This window comes from Pleurodeles waltl, chromosome 4_2, assembly GCF_031143425.1.
Source record: "Pleurodeles waltl isolate 20211129_DDA chromosome 4_2, aPleWal1.hap1.20221129, whole genome shotgun sequence".
NCBI classification, from domain to species: Eukaryota; Metazoa; Chordata; class Amphibia; order Caudata; family Salamandridae; genus Pleurodeles; species Pleurodeles waltl.
This window is the reverse complement of record NC_090443.1, coordinates 471271116-471287504: the sequence shown is the minus strand read 5'-3', so window position 1 is coordinate 471287504 and position 16389 is coordinate 471271116. Positions and strand designations below refer to the sequence as shown.

General features: G+C 43.0%; 1 protein-coding gene across 1 annotated transcript in view; it reads left to right on the top strand.

Annotated features, from left to right (window-relative positions):
* Positions 1–16389, top strand: part of LOC138292925 (vespryn-21-like) — a 270086-nt gene that overhangs the window by 215199 nt on the left and 38498 nt on the right. Inside the window, exon 9 of the mRNA XM_069231804.1 lies at positions 3044–3064. Within this exon, the coding sequence (XP_069087905.1) occupies positions 3044–3064 (21 nt within the window). The remainder of the gene's footprint in view (positions 1–3043; positions 3065–16389) is intronic.

Below are 16389 nucleotides of genomic sequence, written 5' to 3'. Positions count from 1 at the left end.
ATAATGTTTGCTGACCTCTCCTCAGTGTCGTGAGTTTCAGCTTACACCACACCTTCTGAGGAAGGATGTAATGCTTTAGCTCAGTACTTTTCTGACAGTGGCACCTATTTATGCCTCCTTTCCACTGCATTCTAGAGACGCTTTGTCTCAACACCTGGTTCAAAACTTCAGAGGATTTTTCTAGATTGCTTCACTTCAAACCTTTAGGATTTGAGGAACTGTCTCCTCTTACTGCATCAGTTAAGTCTGGCTCCCCACTTGAACCAGCCTCCCACTTCATCCTGGAGCGAGGGGTACATGCTGTACAGTCTGTGTTTCAAAAGCTATTTAACTTTTCCCTGGCATCAGGCCAGGTTCTGCAAAGATGGAAGCATGCAATGGTGGTCAAATTGCTTAAAAAAGCCTTTGTTAGACCCGACTAAACCCGAAAATTATAGACCCATTCTACTGTTTACACTTATTTTTCTGTAACCCTGGAAAAAGTGGTATGAGGAGCTCTCCACTTTTATCAATGCTAACAATTTACTCCACAGTACACAGTTGGGCTTCCACCCTTCCTATAGTACAGAGCCTACCCTATTACTTGCGTCAGTAGCTCTTTGTCAAATCTTGGAGACGGGTGATACTGTTGCACTGCTAATGTTGGATCTTAGGCCCAAATTTATACTTTTTGACGCAAACCTGTGCCAGTGCAGGTTTGCCTCAAAAAGGTTAACGCCGGCTACTGGCATTCCAACGCGCCAGCTGGGCGTCATATTTAAGGAATGACGGTAGCTGGCGCTGCGGCCTGATTAGCATCAAAATAAATTACTTTAACCGGACAGCGGAGGTGTATGGAAGCATGGGGGTTGTGCGACAAAGAATGGTGCAAGTCAGGTTAGAGTAATAAAAAATTACTCTAACCTGACTAGCGTCATTTTTTGACGCCCAACCCCCATGGAAATTACTCCTGTTTTAGCAAAGACAGGAGTCATGCCCCCCTGCCCAATGGCCATGCCCCGGAGACTTCTGTCCCCCGGGCATGGCCATTGGGCACAGTGGCATGTAGGGGGGCCAAGTTAGGCCACCTAAAAAATAAAATAAAAAATGATTTACCTCTACATCCCGTATATGGGTCCCCCCCCATCCATGGGTGGCCGAGGGTGGCAGGGGGTGTCCCTGAGGGCAAGTAAGGGCACCTGTGGACTGCTTCCATTGTCTGAGACCATGGAAATGAGCCCACAAGTCCCTTAATGCCTGCCCTGACCCAGACGTTAAAAAAAACAGCGCAAATCTGACTGGGCGCCATTTTTTAAGGTCCGCCTCCTCCTGTGCGTCAAAATGACGCGGGAGGATAAATAAGGCGCACATGCCTTAATCATTTCTTGCACAGGAACACCTACCTTGCAGGTCATTAGCGCAAGGTAGGTTTTCACGTCCAAAAAATGACTCCAACTCCATAACTTTGGCGCTGGACGGGTCTAGTGCCAAAGTATAAATATGGAGTTAAGTATGCGCCAAATTTGCGTTAAAAAAAAAGAAAATTACGCAAATCCAGCACAAACAGAGTATAAATATGGGCCTTAGTGTTTTGTTAACAATTACAGAGTTGCGGTGTCAGTGATACAGCTCTGCAATGGGTTGTATCGTTTCTGCAGGATCGCACCTTTCCCATTGCATCAGGGAGTGCCAGAGAGTTGAGCCCAATGCTATTTAATCTATATATGGGCCCTCTGGCAGAAGTAGATTGTCACGGTTTTAACATCATTATGTATGCAGATGATCCACAGTTCATTATCCCCCTGTCACAAAACTGTCAATGTGGCTACCGCATTGAGATCTTGTCTTGCAGAGGTTGCCCAATGGATGGATCTCAACTGTCTTAAGTTAAAAGCAGGAAAAATAGAGGTTCTTATCTTGGGCAAACACAAGTCCTCTGGGCCACTGCATGGTGGCTGAACTCTCTTGGCCCTTTACCCATGCCCAAGGTTAAAAACCTGAGCGTTTGGTATGATGAGAAGATCAAGTTTGATTATAAAATCGCAGCTCTGGGAGGGAAACGCTTTGAGGTCTTAAAGACCCCTAAAGAAATATTTTGTTTCCTGCCAGAGCCTGCAAAGAAAACAGTAGTCCAGGCACTGATTTATGTCCAGGCTGGACTACTGTAATGTCTTGTCCCTGGGAGTGTCTTAAACCTTGCTGAAAAAACTGCAGTGAGTGCAGAACCTGGTGGCCCGCCCTAAGCCGGCCTCTGAGGGCTGCACTCTCCAAGCTGCCCTAGTTGCCTCTGAGACAGAGTTTCCTTTAAAGCCCTGTGGATTTGCTATAGGGATTTTACAAATAAGGGTCCTCTCTATGTATACTTTCCTCAAACCTTATCTCCATGCCAGGAATCGGATCTCTTCCGGGGCACTGCTGGCTAGTATCTCTACAGTCGATAGAGTTTGCATTAGGGGTGCCTCGTTTGGTTATTTAGTTACAAAAATGTGGAAATCCCTGCGCCCTCCCCCCCTTCCCCCTTCCCCCCTCCCCCCAGCTTTGGCAGGACCCATCACAAAAATTACAAACCTGGCTGTTAACCTTGGGTTGAGTTTACAATACATTGGTAGTGCTCTGGACCTTAAGGAGTTGGACTGCAGTGCTGGGACACTTTGTTTGAAGTAGCCATGCGATTTATAAGTTGCACCACTATTATTATTTTGTTGTTGTTATTGTTATTATTATTAATAACATTACGACCTGAAAGTACAACTTGAAAACACATATTTAGTCTAATAGTTTTCAAAGCTGGTTTAGGTCCTGTGATTTCCCATATGTCTTTTAATCTGCAAACTGGTCTGGCCTCCATTTCATTTTCTATAATGTTTTTATTCAGTGTAAATTGTATCTTAACAATATGGCTTTGCTGTTTGGGGAATTAGCATTTATTGCAAACAGTTGATTGTTTTGTGGTACAAGAAATCTTCACAGGGAAATCCTCTGCCTAGTTAGGTTGGTACAAAGTATGTACTTTAAAGGCCATAGAATAACCTATTTTTGTGTTTTTTTTTCTTTTTCTTTTCAGGTACTAAGAACAACTGTAAAGGTAATGCTTGCTGTAGTTGAATAAGGAAAGTAGGAAAATGTGACACAAACTAAGTTTTCATGCAAGCTTATTACAGTTTGAGTTATTTGAGAGCAAATAGCAGCCATTCTGAATGCAATTGATAAAGTTCCCTACTTATGAAGCTGCTTTTGCACTTTGCAGTTGGTTCTTTGTGTTGCAGTGCTGCATTAGTGTCTGTACTGGACTTGTGATAAGGGATGGTGCCTCAGAGGGCTACAAGCAGATCCACTGGCGTTCATCTTGCTCATCTACTGCCTGGTTTTTCCACCTATCGTCTGGGTCCTCTTCCCCAACTTGACGTTTGCTATTATACTTCGTGTGCTGATGACATGTGTTAGTGACTCGCCAGCACATGATGCCAGCTCAGCATGTTGCTGACCGAACTGGAAACGGGGGCTCGAAATTTGACATCTCATAGCTGAAATTACTTGGAATTTACCAGGAGTTTTTCAATTTTTTTGTTTGAGCAACAATAGTTTGAAAGTCAGGTTTTTGCTGTGCATATGAGTTTTTCACAGTGATCAAGAAACCTGAAAATTCATAGTGCCCTTCCTCAAACAAGTTCCCAGGCCAAGTTAGAAAATATATAAGTAAGCCTGCATTTCCACTTTGTTACTTCAAGAAGGGCATGTTTGAAAAAATATTTTGAACATTAAATATATCAAGGAAATACTTACTGAATTAAACAATAGTACTATTTGAGTAGACGTTTCTGTATATGAAATGACTACCTTAGTTATCATTAGTGTTATCCCTTATTCTCATGCATTGGAAGCAATCTAACACCTTCCTTTGGAGAAAAGGTAAATGAGGGTGAGCGCATTGGGACAAATGGACCTAACAAAAATACTTAACTCTTCCAAATATACATTTACAAGACTTGTATCAGGCAAAAGTAACTGCTGTAAGAAATGAAAATATTAGCAGGGAAAATAGAGGTGATATGTCATCATTAAATGGAGAAAGATAGCTCTTTTGTGTTTATAATTGTCGCATTTGTGGGTGTCAAACGTGAGGTGTGATGCAACCTTATTGAGAACACAGAACATTGGGTTCATGTTCTCATAGCAGTGAAAAATGGTATCCACCTTTAACTTTTTGCACCACTCACACAATTCTGATTGTTTTAGAGCTCTTGGCAACAATTTTGCGAACTTTAATTGATGATGATGATCAAAAAGCTATCCGCCAAAACATTTTGGATACAATCAAAGATTCGCCAAATACAAAGATAAGGCACTATGAATCAAGTACCACTAATCATCTTGGATATTCAAATCAAGCTTCTCAAGTTGACCTGTTATAGAAAGAGGCTGTGTCAAGGAAAAGTTTAACACAAAGTATAAGAAAAAGCTTGAGAAATCGATACATTTTATTAGTGACGATCTGGGTTCTGGGGACAAGTTTCCGATTGATGCCCAGGAAAAACGTATGATATGTAGAAGGCGCATACTAACACGTCACTGGATATTGCACCCAATAGAACTGCAGTAATGAAAAAGGGTAACGTTTTGCTCCGATGCCCTCCGTTTTTGGTGAATTCGGATACAAGGGCACAATAAAAACGAAATAAAGCAAAATTAAGAGTTGAAAATAGAAAGATAACAAAGAATAGGCCACATGAAGTAGGATTCCATATTACAGGGGAATTTAATCCTGTGTAAACAGAAAAGGAGGAATTATTTGTCATATTTGGTTCTTAATCTAAATCCCTTTTTATCCATTTGGCGCAATAACAGAAAGGGCGAGGATCATTTGTAATCAGAATCCCATTAATACAGACAAAGGTGACAAATACACTCCGTGTCATCATGCACTCTGTTTCCAATCCTTGTTTTTTGTTTTTTTTCAAAACAAGTTTATTGATTTAAGACAGTGGTTCCCAACCTTTTGATTTCTGTGGACCCCCACCTTAACATTAATGGAACCCAGGGACCCCCACTGAATCATCATTGGAACCCGGGGACCCCCGCCTGAGTCATTACTGGAAGCTGAGGACCTAATTTGTCAATATTAGTTAATATTTTTTAATTTTCTAGGCTCTCGCGGACCCCCTGAGAAGGCTTTGCGGACCCCCAGGGGTCCCCGGACCACAGGTTGGGAACCACTGATTTAAGAAAAAAATAGAGGTGTATTACCATACATAATACTTGTTGCAGATAACGTAAGTACATACATTTCAATCTGGTTTACAGCCCCATTGCTGTTAATCGACAGGATAATAGTACATATCTCACATTTGGCACATATGTTATATATTCACAGCATTATGACACTTGCAACTGAACTATGTCCTGCAATCATATATATATATATATATATATATATATATATATATATATATATATAAAAAATTACATTACCCTTGTCAGCCTATAACAGTTACAACCTTAAACTATAAATTATGTACGTCCGGGCCTGTGAGTGAGAGCTAGATTGTGGAGAAAGTAGTGTTGCATCCTGTCATTCTGAGCCCCATTATCTGATGCGGCCAGGTGACCGTGAAGATGGGCGGGGCTCCGCTTGTTTGATTTACACTACCTGTTGTCGGTTCGGGGGGGGGGGGGGGGAACGGGGAGGTTACTGAATGGTAAGTTTGTGATAAACCTAGTCTATACGGACCCATACTACTTTATGTACTGTGAGCCCATTCAGGTTTCCTGCGTGGCAAAGTGCATTTTGACCACCTCCAAGTTGCCACGTGTATGCGCCACCTGCTGTTCTGATAGTATCCCTGTGCACAATTCAGATAGCCATAGTGTGATAGGTGGAGCTGTGGCAGATTTCCAGCGCATAGCTAGTCGGCGTTTTGCCAGGATCAACGCCAGGTCAATTAATTTAAGAGGTTTACATTGTGATGTGCGGGATGTAACCCCCAATCTATAATGCAATCTTTCCCTGTGGAGTTAGTCTCCCATTATCCTGTCAAGGATCCCATTAATGGACTTCTAGTAGGGGAAATTTGAGAGCATGCACATACCGTATATATGAAATCAGTTTAATTGGACTGACATCTTGAACATAGGTCCACTGCTCCAAGGTATATACTTGCCAGTCTCTTGGGATTGAGGTAGGTATGGTGCAGGTAATTGAATTGTGTGTATTTAAGCCTGGCATTAGTGGATATGATCTTCGGCACTGAAAGGCACTGTGACCATTGTTTATCTGTTAGTGTTATATGGAGGGCGGAGTCCCAGTAAGTTCTGAGCGTGTGAAAGGCTTGTCCGGTCTATGCGTAAAGCACTGTAAATGTTAGTAACAGCTCGGCGTGTGCCTCCGAGAGTCAACAGCACCTGCAACAATGCAGATGTTGCTGGTTCCCCATGTGCTGTGTCCCAGTACTGCTTTAAATAACGTCTAGTGTGGTGTATGTCAGGGAGATGCCTGGAGATATGTCATAATCGTCCATCGGGCTATCAAATGTGGCCAACACCTGATCCAAAAAGAGGTCTGCCCGTTCTGTGATGCCCACCCTCTCCCAGGTGGCTGCATTCGGTCAAGAGTGCATGTCTGCACAACCTGGCAGTACCCACAAGGGCAGTTCTCAGCATCCACCAATCCTGGGTTTTTAACATACAAATCAGTAATTACAGGTGAGCTTGTTTAGTGAGTTAATTGAAAGCAAACTAAGACTTACATCCACAGTGCATTATGTTACATGAAAGACCAGGACTGGAAACATTGTCCATGATGACAAGGAGTGAATGATCACCATACTATTGATACACCTTTTTAAAAATAAAAACTACTTTAATCTGAGTTAGTATTCTGCACGTCTTTCAGGTGTATCAGTGTTGCGATTTTTGAACTCTAAAGATATTTAGTTTGAAACTTGGAAACAAAATTGGGATTCTTGAAGATCTTATTTTCATAAGAATTTACATTTTAGTTACAATAACCTCTTTGTAAAGGATAGAAGACTGTAACTCTATATAAGGTCTTTAAGGATAGATGTGCTTTCTGTTTTGATTGGAAAGTAAAGGGAGTTAAAACATTATTACTTTGGAAGGAACAAAAGTAAATTCAGATTGATGGTAGATTAACAAGTATAGTCCACCAGAAGGTGCTAGGTTTTATAGTCCTTAAATTGTGGAATCTTCAACAACTTTAATAGTTATTAGTCAACCATATTAGCACAATTGCTGATCAAAGCACAACTCCAGTTTATATGTGGAAGGATAACATTTCTGTACACTAGAATGCTTGTTGCTTGAAGGGTGCAACTTGTCCCTTCAAGACACATTTATCACTGACATGTTGATATTTAAACTATCGAATCTCCATTTCCAGCAGTTTGAGAACCACATCCTGTGAGTGTGATAATTATACCATTGGATCACTGAAGTCTTAAACACACGTGTACCGCTTATGTACTCCTTGTGGCTGCAACACTGATGTAGGACAGCTTCCCAAGAGTTGTATAAGTGGTAATCATGAAGACTGAATACGATCAAATGACCCGAATGAAAAGCTTCTTCTCTGGCAAACATCTATAAATCTGATATCAAGAAAACTGAAAACAGCTTTCTTTGTTGCCTCATTGAAACAGCTTGCTTGTTATCATCAAAATTATATTAAATCATTTTTAAAATTCAGTAACCCACATGGTATCACATCTAGAATCCTTCATACACAAGTCCTCTGCCATACACCAGTAAACTACTTCATCAGAAAAGTAAAGAACCTAAAACTACCATATGAACAAGCCATTCAGTAATTCTGCTCCTCCTGCTAGTCAGGCCAAGAAGACACACTCAGCCATACACCGGATCCTATTCCACAAATGAGCATCCTTCAAACAGATCTCCATACTCTTTGAAAAAAATAACCTAATATCAGATCAACAATAAAATTCTGTCCTTGTAAATGTAGTACATCTGATCATGACCTGGGGTGATTTTAATATAACAGTGGACACAAAGAGATTAGCAGCCACCCTTCTGGTGAACGTTCCAACTGCTTTTAATTGAGTGCACCACCTCACACTTCTATAGACGGAGTGGCCTCAGCATTTAAGATGCTGTCCTAGATTGAGCTTCCTTCTGCCTCTGGGGTAGATTCAGCATCATCTTGCAATGACCTTATTTAGAAATTGACCTGCATATTTTTATTACTATGGAAGCAAAAATATGTGTATACCCAGATTATTGGGTTACTTATACTTCATATACTTATTTAGTATTTTGTGTTAATAAAATGTTTACTTATGTGAGGCAAGATCCAAACTAATGCCTTGAGGGAAATGCAATGCTTGATGTGTGCCATGGCTTCATGTGTAATGTGAGCAAGGTTCACTGTATGATTTTTAGAAACGATATGCACAATACATGGAGCTGATATTCACTGTGCATTTTGGGTGCGAAGGCACATCTCACAAACCATTCTCAGGCAGAAGACTGCCCAGGTGTAAGATGTGTAAAAGCAGAATCTTGGACAAGAATCTCACGCTTAGTTCATGGCAAGACAAATCACAATGGTCATAATCCACTTTCAGTTCCAAAATGTTCGACCATCTGTGCAATTCGGCTTAATACATACCTTTTTAATATATCAAAACAATTCACCTTGGACGTTTCAACAATTTAAAAATGAGTCAAACACATTTATCTTCCATCAAAGTATTGACAATCAGAGGAGAGCCAATAGATACAGCAAATATTTATTTTATATATGAATCCACAATAGTGCATATGAAACCCTATACATGCCCTCACTAGGAGAGTCATCAAACCCCACTGCACATCCCTTCTTTCTAAAAACAAATAATGGCACTACATATTATACATCCTAAAAACAGACTAAAGGACTAAAGACCAAGGGCATAAAGATACAAAACAGGAGGGAACAAAACACTCACTCTATAGTTCGTGGTCAAGTGACAACACCCATAAAGTAATGGCGAATCGAGTTAATACGAGTTGTTTTTGAAGTTACTGTAAATGTTCGAAAAGTAAATATTGTTACAGTAGTGTATTGGTAGGACAACATGCAGAAAATCGGATTGTAGTTCTTTCTTCATGGTACAAGAAAAACTGACATAATATAGAAAATTAATGGAAGAGCAACTAGTGTAAAGGGCAAGAGTGTTTAACATTGACAAGTTTAAAGTACACCATTAAAATATTTCTAAGTTGACATGATTCAAATATTTAATAACAATCAGCCAACAAAAAGTCTATGCATAAATTAAAGTCATACATTATGAAAGCAGTTGTAAAAACATTTAAAAGGTAAACAAGGAAAACTTTTGGACCAAGATTTGTATGTCAATAGCACATGGCAAAAACACATCCTACAAAATAGACTCCAGAAAACTGAACAGCACTTAAAGGTAAATTCTTTTTATATAGGTAAATAAATATAGATTTACTATTCTCATTTTCTTATCTCCACTTCTACGATGTTAAAATATATATATCACCTAGTTTCTATAGACAGTGTGTTTTTTGTTTTGCCTATAATTTTCAAAACTTATACTTTGCTGAGTACAGCTTCTGTCTTGGAAGTTTTGTGGGGTGATCTGTCAATCGGGGGTTGAAAAACAGAGGGAGTCCCAAACACGTTTTTCCATAGGACCTATAGACACGCCTACAGCCCGAACGACTGAACAGAATTAAATCAAATTTGGCATGAAGCTAGATTCTGTTCCTTCAGATCACGCCTTTTGTAAGTTGGTGCAAATCCGTTCAGTATTTTCTGAGAAATTTAAGGCGAAAAAATATAGATATATATGGTCGCAGAACCTCTACGAATCCAACTGTCCTCATGCTGATATCTGATTGGCTCAGACACTTCAGCAAGGAAGTGTCGGCAGCCATCTTGGGACTCGGCTTCAGCTGAGACCCAGAAAAAAAAGAGGAAAAAAAGAAAATGGGCCAGGGTAGACCACCACATCCCCAGGGCTATCAATTTAATCAATGGGGGGGGGGGTTGGGCCCAGAGCACACATTTAAAGAACGAGCTGAAGCTGAGGGGACCCCCCTTCCCTAATGCCCTGGGAACCACCATCTCCCGGAGCAAATCTTCCACAAAAAAAAAAAGTGGGCCCTATAGATTCCCCGCACCCAGGGGACCATCACCTCCCCAGGGCTAAGTCTTTGTTGGAGGGAGGCCATGCGGCCCCCATCATGGAGCCACTGGTGGCCACAACCCCCAGAGCCGGCTCCTGCTGTGTCCCGGGGTGTCCACCCCCGATACATAGCTGTTTGCTGTGGCTTGGGTGCTGCCAAGCCACAGCAGACACTCTGCTGTTTGACAGCAGGACCTTTTAAAGCAGGTCCCTCTGTCAAACAGCAGAGCTTTCATCTGTCTTCTGCACGTGTGCAGGGGACAAAGATGAAATGCTTCAGCAAGCACAGAGCTGCTGTCAAAGCAGCTCTGTGCTTGCCATGCCCTGGTAATTATCCACAAATTATGCCACTTATCACATCTTTGATTATGACATTGATATTATCAATGTACTATTTGCAGTAAAATTTTAGACGAAAAACTGCATGGTGGAGGCGTGAGTTCTAGTTACCTTAGGGCACAAGTTATAAATATTTAAGAAAACCCGAACTAAAACTGGTGAATTTCTAAGGTTTTGTACGTTTAAAATGTGAGCCTAACTATACCATCCTGTAACCTTTGTTTTTTTTCAGTGAAAAAAAAAAATATATATATATATATATCCCCAAACTAAAATCGCTGATTCCCTGCCTCTTCACCCGGAAAGCCTGCGGTAGGCGAGTGAAGCCTCAATATTCCACACATACGAATTCCCTTTTCCATAACACAAAGTGGAACACATACTGCAGTTTAATTGCCCAGAGTGTCTTTAACTTTATGCAGGCAACAAAACAATTAATGGCGCAAAGATTTTTGAAGCCCTCGCCCCTTGTTCATAGGTCAGGTTCCGTTGTTTGTGTTTGCACAAAACGGTGGCCTGTTCTGTGATAAATAAACAGGTCAGGATGCATTCATCTTTTTATCATTGCAATAGGGCTGCAGTCCTTTCTTGATAATATATTGTGGAGTGACATTGCATACAGTAGTGTGGAGTGCTGTGCAGTAAAGTGAAATGGACTTGCTTGGAGTGATGTGGAGTAGAGTGTCATAGAGTAGAGAGTGGCATACAGTGAAGTGGGGCTGAGTGAAGTGGGGTAAAGTGGCTTAGAATGATGTAGAGTGGTGTACAGTACAGTGGCATAGAGTGGAGTAATGTAGAGTAGTGTGGATGGGCATAGAGACCAGTGTTGTAGAGTGCTGTAGCATAGACTTCAGTGGAGTACATTGTCGTGGAGTGTCGTAGACAGGAAAAGTGTTGTAGAGTGTCGTAGAGCAGAGTGGCATAGAGTGGAGCAGAGTGGAGTGGCATAGAGGGGGATGGCGTACAGTTGAGAAGTGTGTTAGAATGGAGTAGAGTGGCATAGAGGGAGTTGCATAGGCTGTCATACAGTGGAGTAGAGTGTTGCACATTGGCATAGTGGAGTAGTGTGTTGTGGAGTGTTGTAGATCTGAACGGTGTAGTGTCTTGGGGTGTTGTGGTGTGTCATAGTTTGGAGTGTCATACAGTAGAGTGGAGTGATGTAACAGAGTGGAATGTCGAAGAAGGGAATGGAGTAGAGTGGAATGGCAGAGTAGAGTGTTGTGGGGTGGCCTGTCGTACCATATAGTGGAGTATCATAGAGTGGAGTGTTGTGGAATTTTTTGAGTGGCATGTTAGAGTGGTGTGACATAAAGTGGACTGGCATGTCATAGAGTGGAATGTAGTACAATAGTGGTTTGTCATTCATTGGCATGTGTAGTGTCTTACAGTGGAGGGGCGTGGAGTGGCATGTCATGGAGTTTTGTAGTGTAGAGTTTTGTACAATGGTATAAAGTGGGGGAACATAGAGAGGAGTAGAGTCTTCTGGAGTGGTGTCGTAGAGTACACGGGCATGTCTTAGAATGACATGTCATGAAGTGGCATGTTGTGGAGTGGAGTAGCCTGTCAGTGCGGAGTGGCATATCTACCTCCTCCTCGGTCACCTGAACTTCCACCTCGAGGACCCCACTGACCTAAACACCAATGCTCTACTCGACAACCTTGCCACCCTCGGCCTCAGACAGCTGGTCTCCGCACCCAAACACATTGCAGGACACACTTGACCCCATCTTAACTGCAAGCGACCAGGTCACCATCAAGAACATCTTAACCCCAGACTGGACCGACCACAGCTGCATACACTTCACAATTACCACATCCAGCAGCCGCACCTCCAGGCCCCCACAGAAAATGAGACAAATGAGCAACTCACATCATCACTCGCCAAACCCCTCCATCCCCCCTCTGACGACGCCAACACAGCAGCGCGCAATCTCAACACGAGTCACCAAATGTGACTCTAGCCCCTCTCCGTCTGACATCGTCTAAAAGTGTACCTAAGAAGGCCAGCTGGTTCACCACCGAACTCCAAGAATCAAAGCGTACCCAGGCTTTTAGAGAACAAATGTAGGAAAAGACAATCCAGGGAAGACGTCGCCTCATTCAGAGCTGCAAACGCCGCCCACAGATGAAAAATCAAGAACGCAAGGAAGGACGCACTCAGGGAGAACATCAACTCCTCCGCACACAACTCGAAGGAACTCTTCTCAGTCATTGAGTTCGCAGATCCCTCCCCCACCTCCAAAGACACCAGCATCCCCAGTAACAGGACCTCTGCGCTAAACTTGCCTCCTTTTTCCAACACAAGATCCAGGACATCTACAACAGCTTCCTGGCACCGGAACCTGTGACAGAGCCACCTACCCCCCCCCCCCATCCCAGAACTGGCCCAGGCCATCCACGACTGATCCATGCTCACCACAGAGAAAACAGTCAACATCATGAACAGCACCCATTCCGGAGCCCCCTCGGACCCCTGCCCGCACTACATTTACATCAGAGCCAGCGCATCCATCGACCCCCAGCTTTGCAACACAATCAACTGCTACATCAGCACGGGCATCTTCCCTGAGGACTGGAAACATGCAGAAATACGCCCTCTCCTGAAGAAGCCTTCAACCGACCCATCAGACCTAAAGAATTTTGGCCTCATCTCGATGCTACACTACCCCACCAAAGTACTAGAGAAAGCAATCAACGCACCACTGAATTTCATTGAGGCCAACAACTCCCTGGACAGCTCCCAGTCTGGCTTCCGCAGCAATCACAGCATGGAGACAACACTCCTGGCAGCCACCAATGACATCCAATTACTCCTAGACTGCAGCCACACTGCAGCACTCGTACTCCTCGATCTCTCAGCATATTTTGACACCGTCTCCCACTGCACTCTACGCACCAGACTCCACGACATAGGAATCCGCAGAAGAGCCCTGGAATGGATCCACTCCTTCCTCTCCGAGAGGTCGCAGATGGTCAGACTCCCGTCCCACACCTCCAGACCCACAGGAATCAACTGCAGAGTCCCCCAAGGATCCTCACTGAGTCCCACAATGTTCAACCTATACATGGCCCCCTTGCTGCCATCATCAGAAGCCACAGTATGAACATCATGTCATTTGCTGATGAAGACCCAGACATGGCCAAAAGGAACTTTCATGCAGGAATGGAAGCCACCAGGATGACACAAAGCTGCCTCAAGCTCAACTCTGACAAGACAGAACTCATCTTTGGAAAAGCCACCTCAGCTTGGGACGACTCCTGGGGGCCAACCCCCCCCATGCACCGACTGAGGACGCCCTCAACTTAAAAAATCATCCTCGACTTATCACTAGAAGTCCCTAGTAAATGGTACTTAGTACCCCAGGCCCTGGGTATCTAAGGGTAGGCCCCTGAGGGCAGCAGCACAGATTGTACCACCCTCTAGGGCCCTTGATCCTGAAGCACCCAGCACTGCCATTGCTGGATGAGTGTTCTGATGCCATCCTAAAAGACCGTCTCGACATGGCACACAACCTATGTGCACTATCCACTATACACTGCATGCCCTTAGGTAAGTCACCCTTCTGGCAGGCCTTCCAGCCTTAAGGCAGAGTGCACTGTATGGTACATGTGGGCATAGATGCATGAAGTATATGCCCTTACTATGTCCTTGCCAACCCATGGACATAGTAAGTGAACAGGGCAGCCATTTTAATGCATGTGATACACTGGTCAGTAGGAGTTTCACAGCTACATAAAGGCTACCCTGAACCCTGGGTTGTTTGGTATCAAGCAACTCAGAATGATACATCTAAACTGGTACCAGTATTGGATGTATTACAAAATGGAACCAAGGGTCATCATGGAGGTGCCTCCTTCAAAAGCTAACTACTCTGGCATGGTTGTTGGCCAGTCACAATCAGCCTGCCACTACCAGACAAGATTCTGAATCCCTGGGGTGAGACATTCCGCTCTCTGGGATTGAGAAAAAAGCCCTTCCTGGGTGGAGGTGCACTGACCTGCTGACGAGCTTCAAAGGGCATATTGCCCTTGAAACTCTACCCGCAGGCCTGCTGCTTGCACCAGTTAGCCGTCCCTATTGCAAACCCCCACTTTGTCAGGAGCAACAGTGGGAAAATTGACAATGGTAGGAGGAGTGGCAAGTTCCGGCTTGCACCACCCCAAAGGTGTTGCGTCTGAGGTGACCTCTCCATTTAATTTTCCTCCATCTTGCATGGAAGAAAAATAGCCAATCAGTTGTAGGGAATTGACCTCTGCCTACAGGAAGTGGTCACTTAGTGGGTGTCGCCACTCTAAGGTACACAACCCATTGGTCACTACCAGGTACCCCTAAAATGTCCACTAAAATAAAGTATTTATTTAGTGGGCATCCCTGGACGAAGAAATCAGCATAGAAAGACAAAAGATTCACCTAGACCCCGGCTGCCCTGTACTGAAGATCCAGCCGTGCCCTAAGGGTCCCCCGCCACTTGTGACCTCGACGCCCAAGGGGACCCACCAGACTTACCTTTGAGTCCGCTTGTGCAGTGCTTTTCCAAGTTGTCCTCTGCAGTGGTCTGACACCAGTTCCATCAACTTTCTGCAGCTGCTCATGCCTGAACCGGGAATCGCCTGAACTTCGCCAGCTCATCCAGGGTACCCACCGACGACCTACATGTACTTGCAGAAGGAGACACTGGTAAACACATTGCCTGATTTCCTGTGAAGTATTTCTCCATTCATTCCTATGGTTCGTAATTACGCACAAAAAGACCAGCTTTAATAAAGCTTCAAAAATTTATAACTTGAAAAGTACTTACCTGATCTTGATGATTTTGGTTTTAATTTTTTATAGAAGAAATATTTTTGTAAATTGATCTCAGGTCATTCTGCTGAGTGTGTCCCGATTTATTGATACTGTGAGTACAAAAAAATGCTTTGCACTTCTCCAAGACTGGCTTAACTGCTTGACTAAGCTCCCATAAAAATTAGAGCATTCGGTGGTCTAGTTTTTGTCTCTGTAAATCAATGTGTGGTTGCCTGGACTCCATGCACAGTGTGCCTAGCTTTGCACCCTATATAGAGGGCAAACTTCCTACAACATTGTCGTGGAGTAGTGTGGAGAGATTAAGAGTGGAGTAGAGTTTTGTGGAGTCATTCAGCAGAGTGCAGGTGCAGTGTCAAAGTGGTGTGTCGTAGTGTCTTAGAGTAGAGGGGTGTGGAAGGGCACATCATAGAATGGCATGTTGTAGAGTGTCTTGGTGTGTGTGTGTATAAATATATATATATATATATATATATATTTCATTTTAATAGGTACTGCAGTGCTTTCTAGATAATTCTGCTGAAGTACTGCAGTGCAGCGTAAACCTTAAAAATAAATCTATAAATCAATACTTTTTCCTAACTCTACAGACTTTCCTAAACTGCCTCATTTGTTCTTATGCATCACAAAACAGTAGTAAGATATATTTCACAAAACAAAACAGAACAAATGGAAAGTTTAATCTAAACAAAATGCCTGCCTTTTCATTTTACAAGGGCTATGACTAACGAGGAATGTGTTTCTTCATCGCCATGTACGGCTGTATACCCAAGCCCAATATATCACTATGGCTTTGTCCCTCATAGCCTAAAAAATACGAACCAATCCATATTAAAGAACAAACAACACACCATAAACTGCATTCCTGCCAAATTATATGTACATTCCTTAAGCCATTTTGTTGCAACACCTGTGTTTCTATGGAAAATGGATTGGTGAAAAACGTTTTGTGACCCCCTTTTTCCCTTGCATCCACTTAACTAATTACCACAAAACTTTGCAGACCTATTCTTTTTCTACATTGGCTGATGATGTGAAGTTTAATGGAGATTTGTCAAACTGTAAAAATGTTATTGGCAAGGAAAATCCTGA